General features: G+C 43.4%; 1 protein-coding gene across 1 annotated transcript in view; it reads left to right on the top strand.

Annotated features, from left to right (window-relative positions):
* The first annotated feature begins 241 nt into the window (after positions 1–241).
* The window catches only part of PTK7 (protein tyrosine kinase 7 (inactive)), a 90,892-nt gene continuing 72,103 nt past the window's right edge, over positions 242–19,030 (top strand). The window contains exon 1 of the mRNA XM_074310847.1: positions 242–447. Coding sequence (XP_074166948.1) covers positions 375–447 — 73 coding nt within the window. The 5' untranslated portion in view covers positions 242–374. The remainder of the gene's footprint in view (positions 448–19,030) is intronic.

Raw genomic sequence — 19,030 nt, 5'->3', positions numbered from 1 at the left:
GTGGGAGTGGGCTTCTGGGAGGCGGAGCGCTCTAAGAAGGCGGGGCTCCACGAGCCGCCCGGGCGAGGGGTATCCTGAAGGGGCGGTGCTGAGGGGGGCGGTGCGCGCCGCCGGGAAGGGGGTTCTGAGGGGGCGTCGAGGGGCGGGGCTTCCCTTGGCGGCGGCGGCGCGCGACTGCGGGCTGCTCTGGGGACGGGGCGCGCGGGCTCGACTCGGTGGCTCTCGGCACTGCTCGGGCTGCAGCGGGAGCAGCAGCGGCAGCGGCGGCCCGGCCCCGGCTCGCAGCAGCAGCGCCCTCGCGTCCTGCGCGCTCGGCGGAGCCGCTCCCCGCTCCTTTTCTTCCTTTCTCGTCCTCCTCTCTAGAGCCGGCCGCGATGGAAGCGGAGCCGGGGACCCCGGGTAGCCCTCGCCGGCCGCCGCTCCTCGGCTTTCTCCTGCTGCTGAGTGGTGAGTAGTGAGGACAGCGCGGGGCGCGCGGCGCGGAGCGGAGCCGGCGCCTGGGCGAGAGCGCTGGCAGCCCACCTGGGAAGCGGCCTCTCCGCGCTCCAGCCGGGACGGCTCCGCCTTACCTGCCCGGAGAGACCTGGCTGGGCGCCCCTCCTCCTGCCCCCGCGGCGGGCTGCCGGCCTCGGGGGCCCGAGTGAGGAGAGCGCAGAGCCCTCTCGCTTGGGGCCGGCTGCCTGGCGGGGCGGGGTGGTGCCCGGCTTCGGGCGGAGCCCTTTCTTTGGGGAGGTGGGATGCTCCCGGGGGGCGCTGGGGCTTCCGCGCAACCGGCCATCCTTCTCTCCATCCATTCCTCCGCCCTAACGCGGATGGACCTTTGTTAAGCCGGCCCGACTCCCTCCTCCTTCCTTCTGCTGAGCAGAAGGGATCTTGGGGAGCGCTAAGCACTTCTACTGGGGGCTTCTTCCCTTTCGAACCCTCATCCGGGGCGGTGAACTCCCTGCCCGCTCCTAGAGGAGCTGCCCAAGCCGGGTGGGCACGGGCTCCGTACAGGGTGCGCTGGCGCTAAGGAGTTACGGCGGCCCCTGCCAAAATCGGGCACGGTTGGCCCGGGAAGAGGTGGATAGTGAGGGCTGCTCCACTGGGGATTTGACCCCCTTCTCCGATCTCCATTATGCGTTGGATGATGGAGGCCAAGGCAGAAAAAGTTCGTGCCTGCTGGCCCTTCTCCTCATTATCTATCCTTGCTGAAAAGTTTATTCTTTTTCTACTTAGAGGGTCCAGGCACTTTAGTTTGAGAGGGGTTTATGTGTGTGATTTGTATCTTTTGGTGTTCTATGACTTTTAACGCTGTTCCGAATTTATTCTCCCCCATTTGTCTCCCAAGCTTGTGGACATCCTTAATTGTTGCCTTGCTCACACCTAAATAGCTGGTTCCGTAGAAGCAGAGGATTCTGGAGCAGCATTGAGATAGTTGGCCTCCTTGACCCATAATAACAGCTGCCACCAGAGACCTTGTGCTCCCAGTGAGATGAAATTTCTGGCCATATTCTCGGCTTTCTGCTTATCCTGCGCATTTGACCCAGTCATACTTTATGACACCTGTTTAGTGAATTTGATGGGGGGAGGTAAGAGATGTTTAAGAGGTGGTGAATTTCTGTTATCTTCACCTTTTGTGCCCCAGGTCTCAGGGCTTGGTGGAAGCCTGGGAGGGCCGAGTATTTGCACATAAAGGTAAAGGAGCCCCCAGATACTTCTGGTGCTGCCTTAGACCCCTGAAGGAAAGAATGTGATGGGCAGATTGGTTATTACATATGATTAGATCCACATCTGTTCTGAAAGGAAGTTTGGTGGTAGTTTCTGCTGCAATTGAGGAGTCCTCTAATCATATGTGAAAAGACTGTCTTCTGGGTTCTTTGTCTTTTAGTATTTAGGTTTGCTGTGATGGCTTCTCACCATGTTATTGTTGGGAACTTAAAGGGGAGTGTTCTAGAAGTTCTAGGGGTGGGTATTCTTGTGGAACTGGAGCCTCGGTGCCCATGTACAGCAAATGCTAAATTCCTTCGGTGAGGAGAAGACCAACTCCTCAGATGTTAATCCTGTGACGTTAGTGTGTGGTGGTGGGGGGGGAAGGGATTGGGGGGAACCAAGAGGGAGCTCGAGGAATGGGACATGAGGTCTAGAATATCCTGGGGTGTGTGTGAAGGGGAAGCTGCCTTGTGTTCAACAAAGGAACATTTTAATGAGAGCCTTAAATCAACTCCACCAAATGGGCCCTGGTGTGGAACCTGTCCATGTGCTGTAAACAATCATAGCCCATGGCCGTGGCCATGGCGCCTGCTGTCTTTAAGTGAAATCCGGGATCAACACACCCCCGGACAGTATGACTTCAGGGGGCAGTGATTTTTTTTTAATAGTTCACAGTAGAATTTTCCATCTCATTGTTTAATTATGTAATTAATTAGCAAGACTTTGCATGGAGAGACCCCAGAGTATTAATAGGCCCAGAAGGAGAGGGGCCCAGACAGCTGGGCTTGTTGTGGATTAGGATGTTTTGAAGTTTAAATAATTATGAAGTAAATGACCCAGTAACTTTCCAAACTTTGAGATCTTTGTTGTGATAAATATGGTAGAAGAGAAGAGGGTTTTCTCTTTTGGAAACTAAAGTTCCTGAACTGATCAATTTGGCTTCTTAGTTGCTCTGCCATTTACTCTCCAAGGCCCTTTCTTCTTTGGGAGGTGGGGGCACACATAAAATGACACTCTATTCTGGGCCTGATTGGTCATTACTTTATGACCATATTCAGGCAACTCTAGGAAGCCCTGTGAATAGGTGTTCTGAGAAATTGGGGAGGGGTAAAGAGATATGGAGGGTCAACTCTCTAACTCTTTCTGTACCAGATGGACAAATCAGTTTTGCTAAAATACTGCTTTTTAAGTTACTTCCATATTCTAAAATCTTCAATGACTCCCCACTATCTTTAGGATTTTTCTTTTAATATTTAAATCCTCTGCAGTCTAGTTTAAATTTACCTTCCCATCCATACCCATTAAGCATTCCTCACTATTCCCTTATATAAGCCAAAATGCACTGCTCAGCTTTCTGAATGTGAACATACTTTTAAACAGAGCCTTTCATGGAAAAATGAGGACGTTGAACTAGATGACTTCTGGGTTCCTTTTAGTTCTACCATGCTATGATTGTATAGATATCTTTCTTTTCTATCTGCTAAAATCTTCTGATTTCAAATCTTCCCAACTTATATGATCCCTCCAGCAAAAGAAGATATCTCAGTCCACTGAATTCCTACAGGATACATCTATAACATTCATATAGCTTTTATCACTACAAAATATTATAGTATTTATAGACATGTTCTTTCCCTTACTAAAATGGAAGTTCCTGGAGGGAGAGGGTTTGGGGAGGATTTCTTATAGTTTTTTCCCTGTAGTTCCTATAATGCTATGCATATGATTAGTCGTAAATATTTGTTAAATAAATAGATATTTTGACTGCCCAATAATAATAATATTTGGTATTTGTATAGTGTTTACCATGTGTTAAGCATTGTGTTTTTATCTCATTTGATACTCACAACAACCCTGGAAGATAGATGATGTTATTATTCTCATTTTAGGCTCAAGGAATCTGAGATAGAGAGATTAAGTGTCCAGAGTTAGGTCTTCCTGACTCTGAGACCAAAATTTTATTCCTTGCACCTCCTCAATGATCGTAGGCAAAGGGTTCAGAAGTAGACAGAAATAAGTATATCTTTTCTTCCTCTGATTCTTAGGCCACATGTTTCCTTTTCTGGGGAGTGCTTGGGTCATTTATATACTGTCTCAAAATCTCAGGACTTGGGCTACCCTGCTCTCTGCCTTATGAAAGAAATAAATGTGCTTTTCTATTTGGGCCTCTCTTTCATAGTGCCAGTGTGTATGCTGGTACCCATTGAGGCTTTGGGGCTTTTGCCGCTTTGAAGGAATGGGAAAGAGCACTAGACTTGGGAGTCACTATACTTAAACTGGATTCCTGGTTTTACCATTCATAAGCTAGATAATCTTGGGAAAGTCACCTCCCCTTTCAAAGTTTCCCACTCTGAATTGGTGGAGTTGGGATATATGTCTATAGGATCATAGAAGAAAATTTAAAGATCATCTACCTGTCTTCTCCTTTTACAAATTATTGAAAATTGGGTGGGATCCAGGGAGTCTAAGAAAGTCACACACAGGTGAATAGCAGAACTGAGAGTGTCATTTAGATTTTATACTACTTTTACCATACTTGACTATGCTTTGTTGTTGTTCAGTGGTGTCTGACTCTTCTTCTTGATCCTGTAGACCATACAGTGCATGAGATTTTCTTGGTAAAGATAATGGAGTTATTTGCCATTTCCCTCTCCAGGCAAATAGAAATTAAGTGACTTGTCTAGAGTCTCACAGTTAGTGAATGTCTAAAGTTGGATTTGAAATTAAGTCTTCCTGATTCTAGGCCCAATGATCTGTCACTGAGTCATCTAGCTGCCCATGTTTTTACACTAGACTAATATTATACTATGCTCATTCGATACTTAACTGTCATATTACTACTATACTATACTGAATGCTTTTATCAGACTAATACTATAATATGCTTATAGAAGACTAAGACTGTATTATTCTTTACTGGTTTATGTCTACTATATAATACTCCACTTGAAGATACTTATATTATACTATACTAATTTTAATTTTTAAATTTTAGGACCAGATTGTGATTCTTTTAGTTTAGGAAACTCTTATTAAGAAAACTCTCTTACCACTGCTGATGTAAACCCTTCTGCAATTTATAATATCAGGAAATAGCCTGAGGCACTGAGCAGTTAAGTATCATGACAAAAGCCACATTCTGATATATATCAAAAGTCTGGGCTTTAATTCAGGTCCTCCTTATTCCAAGATTTCCATCATCTCTGGTACAGTACTTCATCTTCTTTTCATAGATTGTCAGAATTGGAAGGGACTATTTAGTGCAATGCCTTCCTTTTACAAGACAAGACTGAAGCCTAGAATAGTACTCTGGACTTGCTGAACAGTCAGAGAATTAGTTGATAGCCAAATGAGGACTGGAACCATGTTTGCTGACTCCCAGCTTGGGGCTTTTGCTACTTGGTACCATACTGTTTTTCTATTGAAACTCAAGAGTATTGATAATTTACTGTTATAACTTATAACTTAGGGATCTGATATGATGTATGTTACTTTGAGACTAGACTTAAGGAATGGAGTTTGCAGATTGTCATTGTTGTGTGCCTCCAGTACATAGGCATCCCCTATTTGTATAGTAGAGCCACTAGGTGGTATAACCTTGGAGTCAGAAAAACTAAGTCAGAAGAACTTATCTCAGTTCAAATCCAACTTTAGATTCTTACTAGCTATGTGATCCTGGGGAAGTCACTTAACCTTATTTGTCTGTTTCCTAATCTATAAAATGAGATGGAAAAGGAAAATGGCAATTGCTTTAGTATTTTTTGCCAACAAAATCCCAAGTGGGGTTGTGAAGAGCTGAACAAAAATTTGAATACTTCCCTCTAACCACTGTGGCACCTAGCCTGTTCCTAAAGTCCAATAACTTCCATTATAGCACTGATATACATTGACTGAGTATTGAGAAAGAATAATATATAGTAAAGTCTATTATAGACTTACGGAAAAGAAAGGAGGAAAGAAGTGGTTTTGATACCCTTATGTTTCCTCCCCTTAAGGAGTTCTTATTTCTTTATGTCTTTAAATCTGATTACTGAAGATAAAAATGACCTTAGATGATCGGCATTCATATATTATCATCATATATTGTCATTCATTTGTCTATTAATCATATTTTTATCAGGAAACAATCATGGTTATTGTTAGTATTATTTTTGCAGCATTCCCAAGTACAGTTTTTAAAAAGTTCTCAGGGCCAAATCTTTACCCAGAGGAACACAATTCTAATTTTAATAACTTGCCACTCATTGAGGAAATTGCATTCATTAAGTAGAAATTGGATTCAACAAGCAACTTTGAAAGAACACATCTATTACCTACAGTGAGGCATGTTTTTACTGGGTTTTGCCATGATGTGGTGATCTGATCGTTTTGACTCTGGGGAGAAGAGTAGAGAGAAGAAAAAAGGGAGGGAGTGAGGAAGCAGGGAGAGAGACAGAGACAAAGAGAAAGAGAAAGAAATTGATTCATTCCCTCTCAGGGACTTAGTTTTTCCATCTGTGAAAATGGAGATCCCTTATGTCTAAATTTTATGTGTTCCCATCAGTGAGTGATTCTGAAATGATTTACCTCCGTGTGCCTCACTATTCCCATTTTTAAAAGGAGAATTTTGAGCTCAATAGTTTCCAAGGTCTAAATCAATTCTTGCTTCATATTTTGGATTTGGGGAATTACTGCTCTCAACTTCTAATGTGTAAATTATGACTAACTCGACAAGCCAGCTCCATGGAAGAAAGTGTTATACACAGGGTTGTGTGTCCTTAGCTTGCCCCCCCCCTGCCTGCCCTTCTGGCCTTTTTCCTCTAACCTCAGTTACATGTGTCTTTTCAGCTATGTCCCCTTGTTGCTCTATTTCTGAACTAAGAGAACCCAGGCAGTTCTGGTTAGAGGCGTGGGTCCAGTATTGCTGTGGTTAACTACTCAAGTCTTATTCATTACCTGCTGGGCTTGATCTTTCTCCCATGTATTCTTTTTAGTATTGTTGCCCTCCCCTTCATGTCCCCCCACCTTCCAGCTTCCATTTATCCATATCTGGTGAAAGTGCCCTCAGTATAGCTGGGCTAGATTCCTATCTTGGGGCTTCTGAGTTCACTGTATTTCAATATGCATTCATGCCAGCTCCAGCCCTATGGCACTCTGGTGGAGCCTGCATAGTACAGCTAATCAGTGGTTTTAGGAAGCCTTGTGCAGCATGTCACTTTTTCCGCCCTCTTTTCTTCTCCATATTTAAGACATTTCTCGGTCATGCTGTCAAGAGTCAGTGTATGTAGCCAGGAGGCAACTTGGCTCCAAGGGCTAATGAATTTGGACCTGGCAGCTCTTCTTGGAGTCAGAGTCATTGAATTGCCAAGTGCCTGTTTCCCCCTCTGGATTAATTCTGTGGATAATTTAAGAAGCCTCACATAGCACTTTATTTGCTGTTTCTCTAATGTCTTTATCAGGTAATATTGTAATTAGAGTTTTCTGTGACTGTGGCTTATTTTCCTTCTAGACTGGAAACCCCTCACAGAGCTGATATCTGAGTTTTGCATCTTCCCTAATGCCTGGCCCAGTGCTCTGCATCCAGTAGCCATTTATCAAATGACTGAAGGAAGAGAATCTATGAAACTTGATTTTTTTTTTTTTAAGGAATTGAGCAAAGTCCTGTATCCTTTTTCTTAGAAACATAATAACAGTGATTGACATTTAAGTTTCCAAAGTGCTTTATAGCCATTATTATCACATTGAAGTCTCACTATAACCCTGAGGCAAACACTGCAGCTACAATTTACAAAAAAAGAGTAAGTGATTTGTTCTGGGTCTTTTAACTAGTGTCTGAGATAAGATTGAAATCCAGGTCTTCCTTACTTGAGGTGGGCTGTCCCACATCTTCCTTGGAGTTGTGTTACACAACTAATAAGTGTTTTGAGTCTGGATTTGAACTCAGGTCTTCTAGACTTCAGGTCCAGGGCTCTAGCACACCTAGCTTCCTCCCAACACTGCCTTTGAACTATAAGATCTGATATAAGAATTTATCAGCTGTGCTGAAAACTGGGTAAATGATAAAAGGCTGTGAATCTTATTTGTTAAACAGGTTGAACAACTCAACTTAATCTTCTGAACCTCAATTTCTTCATCTGAAAAAATGAAGCGGGGTTGTTCTCAATGACCTCTAAAGTCTTTTTCAACTCTAAATAGCAATTTGGTTTCATTACGTGATTACCTTTTCTCCTGCCCAGCCCCTAGTCTGGGCTTGCCATTGTGTCAGGGAAGGAGGCCAACATTTTATGCCAGTAGTCATAGTTATTCTTTAGTGCATAGATTGGTTAGGAGCTGGAGCTTAGGGGTCTCCCAGTTCAGTGCCCAGATTTTACATGTAAAGAAACTGAGGCTCAGAAAGAAATGCTTTGTCTTAAGATCTTCCAACACTCCAAGTTCAGTAACTTTCCAGGAAATTACACTGCTTTGCCCAGAAATTTTGAACTCTAAGCTGAAGAATGCTGAATGAAGAGAGGTCATAATTATAGATTTAGAGGCAGTTGGCACTTCAGAGATCATCTAATCCAACTTTTTCGTTTTCCAAATGGAGAAGCTTAGAGCCAGAGAGCTTTAACTTGCTTAGAGTCACCAAGAGTAGGAAGTGTCAGAGCAAGGATTTAAATCCAGGTATTTTGCCTCCTTATTCAGGGACCTTTCCACTGATAATAGAATGGAAGGGAGCCCTAACTTGGAAGTCAAGAGTAGGGGTCTATCCCTGCTTTTGTCACAATCTCATTATGGAACTTTTGCAAACACCGTACTGTCTGGGCCTCAGTTTTTTTCACCTCTAAAATTGGAATATTCCCATGGTACAGGACAAGATTCATGATAAGAGCATTCATTGGATTTGGGTTCATTTGAATCTAAGTTAAAAATCAAGAATTAGCTGCTTTCTATCTTTGTAAGACGTTTCTGGACCTCGGTTTCTTTCCTTGTGAAATGAAGGGGTTGAACTATTCCTAAGGCCCCTTTCTAGCTCTGCCATTTTAGGATTCAAATTAGTTATTGAACACCTGCTATTTGCCTAGTATTATGCTAAGTGTTGTGTTGGGAAAAGGGCAGGTCTTGAGGACAGGATGGTTGAGTCAGCTTCAAAAATATATGATTCCTTAATATTTCTTTAGTTGGGGAAACAAGACAGACACATATACAAATAGATAAGGAACTATGGAAGGGACATTTAGCTCTTTGTTGTATAGTAATCAATCAATCAATATTTATTACTGTGCTAAGTATTGCTGATACAAGTACAAAGAATAAAACTATCTGGTATTCACATCACATTACAAAGAATGAAATAGGTCCTACTCTCATGCTAATCCGAGAGACAGTTTTTGTTGCTGTTCAATCATTTCAGTTATGTTCAAATTTTTGTGACCCCATTTGGACTTTTCTTGGCAAAGATACTGAAATAGCTTGCCATTTTCTTCTTTCGCACTTTGCGATTGAGGAAACTTAGGCAAATAGGGTTAATCGACTCGCCCAGGGTCACATATCCTAAATTATGATCTGAACTCAGGTCTTCCTGATTTTAGGCCCCTCAATCTATCACTTTGCCATTTAGCTGCCCTAGAGAGACAACACATAAACATAAAAATGTGCAGCATAAATATAGAATTTATTCGCACATACAAACACAAAGTAATTAAATACAAGTTTGGGAGTAAGGTGACTAGCGCTTATAGGGACAGAGAAAGGCTTCATGAGTTGCATTTTAAGGGAAGAGGGAGGTAAGATGATGTGGATGTGAGGAAGGTGGCCTTGGAGGACAGCAAAGAAGAGATGAGAGATGAGCTGTTGGAGATGGAATGTCTCTAGTGAGGAACTGAGAAAATGCCAGTTTCATTGAACTTCAGAGTATAAGAGGGGGAATAACATCCACTGAACCTGGGGTCAGATTACATAGGGTATCTTAAAAAGCGAAATGGAATCAAGTTTATCCTACAGGATAATGGATGGATAAGATACACACACTATCTATCCTAGCTAGATAAGGAGCAATACTAATATAGTAAAGTGCTAAATTGAATATGATTATGTTCCAAAATGTGTCGTAAAGATAAATGTTATTGGGAGTGAAAATTAGGAAGGGGAAGACATTGGGGTGGTTTCTGAGAAAGTTTCATGAAGAGAGTGGGACTTGGAATCGCCAATAAGTTGTGCCCAGTGATGTGTAAGTCAAATCTTAGGTATTATCACATATATTTCATATTCAATTTGATGGTGCCTCTCATTACTTCATTGTGATAATGTGGTGATGCCAGGAAAGTACCTCCTGCCTCGCAAATAAGGAGGACACAGAAAAATACAGATTTGGTCACTTTTGTATCTTCTGAGATCCGTGTTCCATCATGGGCACTACCTGGGACTCCTTAATCTTTTAAAGATTTTCCTTGTCCTTATTCTTTTATCTCCACGGGAGAGGACTCAACAAAGCCCCTTTGACTGGCAGCTTCTTAAATAGTTTACCTCATTCTAATGCACAGATTTTTGCAAAGTCTCTTTGTAAATGGATCTTGGTATTTCATCAGCGGCTCATAAATTTGGGACTTTTCCAAACACAACCACTCTGCATTTCCTGGCTAGAGCTTCCCCTCCTTCATCCTGGATGCAGATTCTCAGGAAGGACAGCATTAGTTCAGTACTGATTTACTGAATGACCCACAGCTCTTGGTACCTCCCCTTCTCATTCTCTCACCCTGTCTCCCCTAAGATAAAAATCAAAGGGAGATTCAGGTAAAATGCAATTAATTGTCTGCTCTGGAAAGGGAGGAGACTTCCATTGTAGTAGGTAAACAGTTTACCTTGGAACTAGGAGTCCTTTCTTCCCTACAAGGAACACAGGTCTTTTCTGACTTTGGTGGCAAGCTATCTCCTAGCGCAGTAATAGGGATGAGGGACACAGCGTCTAGGTATAGAGATAAAGGTATGTTATTTAAGTGGGTGCAGCACACAATTTGCTCTCCTTTCCTGGGGTTCTGGAATAGGAGTTCTGAACCAGAAAAATGTTTTCTATTGTCATTTTCCCCCTCACTTCACTGTAGCCAGCTTAGTATTTTATGATTGATGTGGACAATCATGTTTATTATGTTAAACTCGACTGAAGTAAAAAAGGAAGCATCCTAGACTTTGGATCACATTTCCTTCAGAAACTTTAGGTAGGTTTGCCTATGTTCTCTCTTCATAAAAGTACCCCGGTAAGGGGGGAAGGAGGGTCTCCCAAAGCCTGAACTGAAACTAGTGTATCTGATTTGGACCAACACAGGGACAGAATTAAAAAAGAAAAACCTGGGTGCATTCTCTCCTTCAGATCCTCAGAGACTGTGCCAAGTCTTTTGAAGTTCCTGCATGTTTTATAGCACTGAGCACACAACTACTAGTCTTGTGGCAGGAAAACGCTGAGAGTTAGGAAACCCAGGTTCTCTAACGAAGTCATTGTGTGAGTGGGGGTGGGGGGAAGTTTCTCCCCCCTCAGGGGGGAGTTACATTCTCTGTTTAGAAGGCCATCTAAGGTCCAACTAGGAGGATCTGTGTTCTATGACCAAGGAGGAGCAAAGCCTTGTCTTTCCTGAATCCCTTTGGCTATCTTCTCTTCCATTGATTTTGGTGAGGGCTTTCAGATCTACAAAGCTAGTTCTCATTCCCTAATGGTAAGGCACAAAGACCTGGGACTTGGCTAAGATGGTGGTGTGGATGTGGTAAAGCCTCCCAAAGTGTAGTAGGGATTGGAAAAAGTTAAATAAGATAAGGGGAGGGTAGAGGAAATATCAGGGAATGTATTATTTATCCTTTTAGGCCCATAGAATATCCAGAGCTGTAGGAATGAGGCCCAGGGAGAATAAATGAACACATAGTGTTGTTTTGTTGTCTCTGTCACAACTCTTTGTGATCCCATTTGGGGTCTTTTTGGCAAAGATACTAGAGTGGTTTGCCTCTTCCTTCTCCAGCTCATTTTATAAATGGGAAAACTGAGGCAATCGGGGTTAAGTGACTTACTCAGGGTCACACAGCTAGAGTCTAAAGCTAAATTTGAACTCATCTTCCTGACACCAGACCCAGTGCTCTATCAATTTTGCCACCTAGCTACCTTCTGTTAAAGAACTGGAGACTGGCACGTTACCATAGTAATCTATGGAATCTTGGTAGCAGAAAGGAGAGACAGACTTTGAAGAAGGTCCGTCTTTCTGGAGCAGTTTAGGTGAAGTTCTCCTCAGAGCTCCAGGAGAGAGGAAAGATCAGGTGGATTTCTGAAATCTTTTCTAACTTGGGCCTGGAGATTTAAAAGTTATCCAAAAGTGAATTTTGTCCATCTTCCATGGAAGAAGCAGGACTCCACCTGAAAACTCAGTGAGTTCTTAAGAGCTATGGCTCACTTAGCCTAGATCCAAAAAGATCCAACGATCAATGTTTTTCTCTGAAAATGGAGCTCTTGGCCTTAGAACAGTGCATATGGAAGGTCATGGGTGACTACAGGTTCTTGCTTGCTGTGTTCTTCCACATTCCAAGCCAGTACAGCATGCTGGGATTTGTAGGCAACTAAGTTCTTTGTTTTCCAAAGTTTTTGCTCTTAACAACTGTCAGGTAAGTAGTAGGTGAGGAAACCAAGGGTCAAAAAACAGAATTGGAGCTGAGTTCTTCTAATTCCCAAATCTAGTACTTTCTCAAATATATCATCCTCCTAAATTGAAGAGGTGGGGACATGGGGGAGGGGAGAACCTTTTTATTAAATTCTTTCTCATTCTTCCTCATACTCTACATGTCCCTCTTGTCAAACTTAATTCAAAATTCATGGCCTTTAGAAAGTCTTCTCTGAATAAAGCACAATTTGCTCTAATACTTTCTTTGCTTAATGCCATTTCTATGTGAATATAATCTGTCTTTCATAAATATGTAATATATACTGTATTATTTACTTGTTTTTATTCCCATGTATTCTCAGACTTTTTTTTTTAATTTAAGAATGTTCTTTTATACAATATATCTTCTATTTAAATCTGTTGTGTGCCATACAAAGTTTTTATCCACTTTGGTGAGTCAGGAAGTAGGTTGAAGAAATCTTTGCCCCTTCTAAGGGAGAAGTCTGGTATGGAAATCTTAGCTTTGCTGAGTGATCTTGGGTAAATCACTTTTCTCATCTGTAAAAGAAGATGTTTGGACTAAAGAATCTCTAGAGCCCTCTTTCTGTTTTAAAATTTCACATCTCTCCCACCCACCATTCTAGAATATTCAGATTTTCCTTGCTCATTAGTTCATCATAGTTGGCCATGCTGTTGATGGATTGTTTACAGTGATTTTTATTGTAGAAACCAATTAAATTGAATAAGCCTTTATTAAGCACCTGTTATATCCAGTATCCTGACTCCATTCTAGGATGGTTCTTTTGTGACACCGAGTCTGATTGAAGAAAGGATGGTTAGCACCAACCTCATGTTCTTGTCTTTGAACAGAGCATCTAGAGGCCAGGGTACCCAGAGCATGGTTGAGGGAGGTGTTCAGAGAAAGGTGATAATTTGTGGATTCTGTCACAGGGAATAAATAATTCCTGTCAGGCAGGCCCTATGGTGGGCAGTTCTTCAAAGAATGAGCCATGTCCTGAAGGTCCTGTGTAGAAGTAAGCTCGTTTGTCTAGGCCAGGTTCCTCCCCTGTTTTTTGTAGCTATCCCATCTTGGGCAGTCAGATGAAACCTCGGTGTCCTTAGAAATTTTTAAAAAGTCATAATTCAAGGGAATGATACATTTCAGGTAGAGATTAGTGATAATAAAATTTGAATTCTTTTCCCACCCAAGTTCATGGATCCCTGGAATTTATTCAAGTACCCTGTATACCCCAGGTTAAGAACTCTAAAAGGTCTAAAAGTAGGTTATGGGGAGCTGGGGGGCTGGGTGGCACTTGCTAAGGCTTCACGGGAACCCTAGACAGGTGGTGTGTCCAGAATAATGAGGTCTTTGTGTCCCCCTTTGGGATTTGAGGTCCTTTTTCAGCAGCTGCCAATAGAACCACCCACCCACCAGTCTAGCAACCCTAAACATGAAAAAGGAAATAAGGACTAGCCCTACAGCCAGCTACTAAGAGCAAATGGATGGATCTGTTTGGCTAATTTAACAGATTAAGCCGAATTGTTCAAGTGACCAGTTTAAAAAATGCCAAATTTGTTAGCAGTTTTGCAAGCCTCTGATGTGAGTGCCTTCCCCCGCCTCACACACTCACACACTCAAAACACACACACACACACACACACACACACAGAGTGGTGGGGAAGGGAGCGGCACTCCTCTGGAGAGGGGGACGCTTGGGCTCTGGAACAACCCTGGGGGCTTGGAAGAGGGTTTTTTTTTTTTTTTTTTTTCTTTCCTAAATTCCTTCTTAAAACAAAAGGCTCTTATTTAGTAAACACCAGCACACACCTCCGGGAGGAGTTTCTCCAGTCATTCCCGGTTGATCGAAAACTTCGCTTTCTTCTTCCCGTCCCCTTTCCTAGAGTTGCTTTGTTTTTAGGTGTCAGTTTGGGATGGGTGGGTGGGATTCTCACTGGGTATTTCTGTTGTCTTTTTACGGCCCTGGAGGTCCTGTAGGGAAAGATGATTCCGACCAGTCCGCTTCGGCACTTTTGCGCTAATTGCTTCCTTACCTTTATGGACCAACGGGCTTGGAAGCGTTCTTTTTAGAATAGTTTTCTGAGCCACTGAGGAGGCTGCTGAGTGGATCTCTGTTGTATCTCTGAGGCAGCGCCCAGGACGAGTCTCTACTTGGGACTTGAGCATAGGACCTTGTTTGACAAGCTCCAGAAGCCTGTCTGGGAGGAAAGGGGTGGGGGTGGCCCAGGAAATGGGGGAGGGGAGGGAAAAGGAGTTTAGCCAAGCGGGAGAGTAAATCTTGGGTTACTTATGTCTGTCTCCCTATGAGTCTGGGTTGCTTTCGCCTCTTTTCCCGCTCCAGTCCCAGATCAAAACAGTCTCCTTAGGGAATAGGGAAATACCTCTCCTGATAGTGCAACCAGTGAGTAAACAGTGGAGGCCCCTGGCTGTGTTGGAAGGAGCAGAGCTGGAATGCAGAACATTTCATTTTAGGGCTGGACTTGGGTTTCTACTTCTTTCGATATTTGCAAATTTGAAACAAATGCCCTCATTTAGCAGCAGGCAGGCTGGGCTATAAACAGGGGCTGTTTATGGGCGTTTATGGTAGTCACAGGTATTTGTGGAGAGACCCCATCAGGTCTAGGGAAGGCTGGGTTTATGGCTAGGTGGGCCGGAGAGACAGGGAGAGATTCCAGCCAGGTCTCCGGTGGAAGGTTGTTGTGAGGTGGGTAATGCCATAAAAATAATTACAGCCTCCTAACCCCCAGGAAGGAGCCCCTTCTAGAGGACAAAAGGATTGGGATAGGGCTGGCCCCTGGAAGGCTGAGACTTGGGGAGGGGGCTTCTTCCCCCATAGCAGGCAAGCAGCCTAAGGTATCCGGTTTCCCGTGTGTCCGCCTCTTCCCAGGACCAGTAATGACCATTAAATGTACTTTATGACCCTGGATTTAGAATCAATTGATGCTAGTCCCTTTCTTAGTCTTTAGGGGTTTAGGACTGGGAGGAAGAAGTTAGGGTGCCCATTTTCTGTTTCTTCCCATTTTGATTTCTAAAAGGGATATTTTTGAAGTTATAGCTGAAGTATGACCCTCTTATTTAGGATCAGTCAAGTGTGCTCTCTTTAGTGGGGGCAAACAAACTGGAACAGTTTTGAACTACAGTTAAGAATCAAAAGCTTCTAGCTGGAAAGAACCTTAGGCCATCTAATCTAAACTCCCTCTCATTTACAGATGAGGAGATAGAACAGAGAGGTTAAGTCATTCGCCCAGACTCACAGGTTTCCGTTGTTGTTTCTCATCCCACTCCCCCACTCCCCTCCCCAATGGATAGTCTCAGATAACACCATAATCCTGATATTAATTAATACCTACCATTTTTTGCCTTTGAGAATTAATAATTTAAATAAAAACTTTTCACTGTAGCAATTACAAAGCAAATATCACTTCCTTTCACAATGGTTACATTGTAGTCAACATAGAGGTACTTCTGATCTCCAAAAAGAACTCTGGGACCTCTCACTCTTGACTTTTCCTTAACTATTTTCCTCAGCTCTTTTCACCATTTGAATTCCTACCCATCCCTTAAAGTCTGATTCCAATGCTGCCTCCTCCAGGAAGCCTTCCTTCATCTTCTCTCCCAGATTACTTATTCCTATAAAGATTGGTATGGGGAGCTCTCCAGTGAGGACCCTTCCTCTATCTATTAGCACTTTCTCTTGCAATTTTTTGTCTCGAGAGTTATCCAGAGTATTAAGAATTAAGTAACTTGCAGCTATTATATGTCAGAGACTAAGTCTGAAGCTAGTTTTCCTGTCTCCGAGGCCATCTGACTGCATCTCTTGCCTTTTATTGTGTGTATTGTATAATGAATACTGTTCATATCATTGCCTACTAGCCTCGGTTACATTGAAATCAGGTACCTAAACTTTCTTTCCCTGCCAGTATCAAACACAGTAACTTCACATTGAGCACAATTTGCTGCTCCCTTTTAAATGTTCTTTATTTGTGGAAAGAAGACTAGAACTTCTAGAACGCACACTAAGCTACAAGTATAGAGCCTCATGGGCTGCCAAGGGCTGGGTTGGGCACTGCTTGCTTGGGACAGGAGGTAGGCTGGATTGAGCCGTGTGTTGAGTGAACTTGAGCTGAGCTTTGTGAGAGTGTCTCTTTTGCTCTCCTCCCTGAGGCAGCGTGTAGATCTTGTTCTGAGGATAATTAAATGCTGTGTGGGGACTCCAGAATCAGAGTCTCTCCATTAGTTAGTTATCTTGTCTTCCCCAGGGTCCATGTTGAGGTTCTAAGAAGTAGAAGCTTTGTATTTGGTTGAGATTGGCGTTTGACCTGAGATGCTGGCACTTCAGAAAGAGACATTTTTCATTGTGGATAGATTCCAAGATCTGAATGATCCCCAGTATTTTTTTTTCTTAGATTGTAGCATGGATCTATTTCTTTCTTTTTTTTTTTAATTATAACTTTTTATTTACAGAACATATACATGAGTAATTTTTTACAACATCATCCCTTGCACTCACTTGTGTTCCGACTTTTCCCTTCCCTCCCTCCACCCCCTCCCCTAGATGCCCGGCAGTCTTATACATGTTAAATATGTTATAGTATAATGGATCTATTTCTTAAGCCTCTTGAATGTCCACCTCTACTTCCTGGGTACCTCACCTATGTCTGCCTTGCAGTTAGTTACAGCTCTAGCTTTTCCCCTGGAAGGGTGTGCCAGTTCAGGCCAGCCTTGGTGTGGAGGAGGTCTCTGACTCATTATCAGATCAAGCACTAGCTGTGACTGCCGAGCCCTGGGGGGCTGGTAGCCTGGGCCTGATAGCTTGTGAAGTAGGAATGTGGGGAGGTCTTTCTCTCCTCCCTTTCCCCTGGGAATGTTGGGGAGATGAATAAAGTATTGTAGGTTAGGGCTTTTAACTGCCGGGAAGAAAGGTGTCAGAGATTTCCTCGGAGGTCTGTCTCCCTCTCCATTCTAGCCAGTTTCCTGCTACCCTTTGATATACTAGTAAAGGCATTTTTAGTGGGCTATTTTGAGGCAGAACCCTTAAGCCTTGATGTGAAATGCCTGCATCTGGGGGAAGCGGTTCCTTTCCACCCTGGGGCGATGGGGGGGAGAGAAGGTAATGAAGCTCCCAGGACTCCGATCTCTTCTACTCCGCTGTATAAATGCCTACTATGTGCTAAGCAGTCGTGGAGCGGGCTCTTGGGAACTTGATTGCATTCCTTGAGTTCTGCTGACTTCTTGGTTTGGCTCTACTTCATTCCTTTGGTCTCCCCACCCCAATCCTCCATCCTTTGATGCCTTGTTTACATCTATGGCCAGAAAAATTTGGATGGGATTTGTAAGGACTTAACTGGGTCTCTTTCCAATTGCTACCCTCATAGGTGGAAACTGTGGCAGTTGAATTAATTGCTGGCTGGTAGGATCATGGTGAGCTGTTTGTTGATCAGGTTGACAAACTCCCCTGAGCTTCAAGTTGGAAGTGTGTTAGCTGAAGGTTGCTCTTATGTGCCTGGCAAATTGCTTCCCACCCCCACCCCCCCACCCCCGCCCAAGGACAATTTTGATAGAGAAAAACAAGGTGTGAAAAAATTTTTTTTTAAAAATGCTGTTTGTTTTCTTAGCTTCTAGTTAAGTTGGGTTTAGGTCTGCGGGCATTAGGCTCTTCAGGTAGATCCTTCCCTTTGCATCTATCTGTAGGGAGAAGGAGGAGGGGGATGGTTTTTGGGAATTGGGCGATGTTTGCTGTTGAATACAGGATGTGTGGTGACTGGATGAGATCCCACCGCCCATTCAGATGCCTGTGACCAGCCCCTTTCATTAGATCAAAGCAATACCTTTTGTTTTTCCACTGATACTCTCCACCCTGGAGCCAGAGTTGTAAAGAGCTGGAACTCGGATGGTCTCCATCTGGGCTATTGAGAGGGTCGAGGGGGTTGGGAGATGTCATTCCCTGTGGATTTGAACTTCCTGCTAGTTGTCTGTCCCAGGCACTTAGTACTTTTGCCAGGATTTGTCTGGCTTAGCCTGACCAGGCCCCAGCAGGCATCATGCCATTCCTTGCCATGCTTCAGATGGGGCAGCTCCTCCCGTGCCCTGCCCGGTTTGGGTGCTAGGCTGGGGAGACAAGCCATCCTATGTGCCTGGTTTTCACTCGGGGCTACATGTTTTGTTGCTGAATCATTTGCATTCATTTAAAGTAGTGGAGGGTGAGTTGATATTTCAGGCTTCAGTACTGGATTGCTAGAGGATTTCTTTTCTGTCTTTAGACCTCATTAAGAATTCAGAGGGCAGCAGTATGGGGTCTGTAACTGCTCGCCCATTCAAAGCTTGCTTAACTTCTGACTGCTTTGGGCAGAGGCCAGCTACTAAAATATGAAAACTGTTTGCCCAGCAGCCCCCAGAGTCTGGCCAGAGTGCTCTAGCCAAAGAAAACACACATTTATAATCCATTATGGAACCTCATCCAAAGTCTTTTTACTCCTCAAAAGTCTTTGTCTTTTCTCCAGCAGTCTCCGAAGGTCTGCTAACATTTTTTTCTACGCCTACTATGTGCCAGACACTGTTCTGAGCACTGGGGATACAAAAAGAGGCTAAAGCCAGTCCCTGCTCTTGAGCTTATGAGCTAATGAGTAACTTATAAACAATAATGTATAAGCAAAATATGAGCAAGATAAATGGGAGATTATCAGCATTAGCATTAAAAGAGACTCTTCTTGAATCTCTTGTGCAAGCA

Source organism: Sminthopsis crassicaudata, chromosome 4 (assembly GCF_048593235.1).
Source record: "Sminthopsis crassicaudata isolate SCR6 chromosome 4, ASM4859323v1, whole genome shotgun sequence".
Lineage (NCBI taxonomy): Eukaryota > Metazoa > Chordata > Mammalia > Dasyuromorphia > Dasyuridae > Sminthopsis > Sminthopsis crassicaudata.
This window is presented reverse-complemented; position numbering and strand designations above follow the sequence as displayed.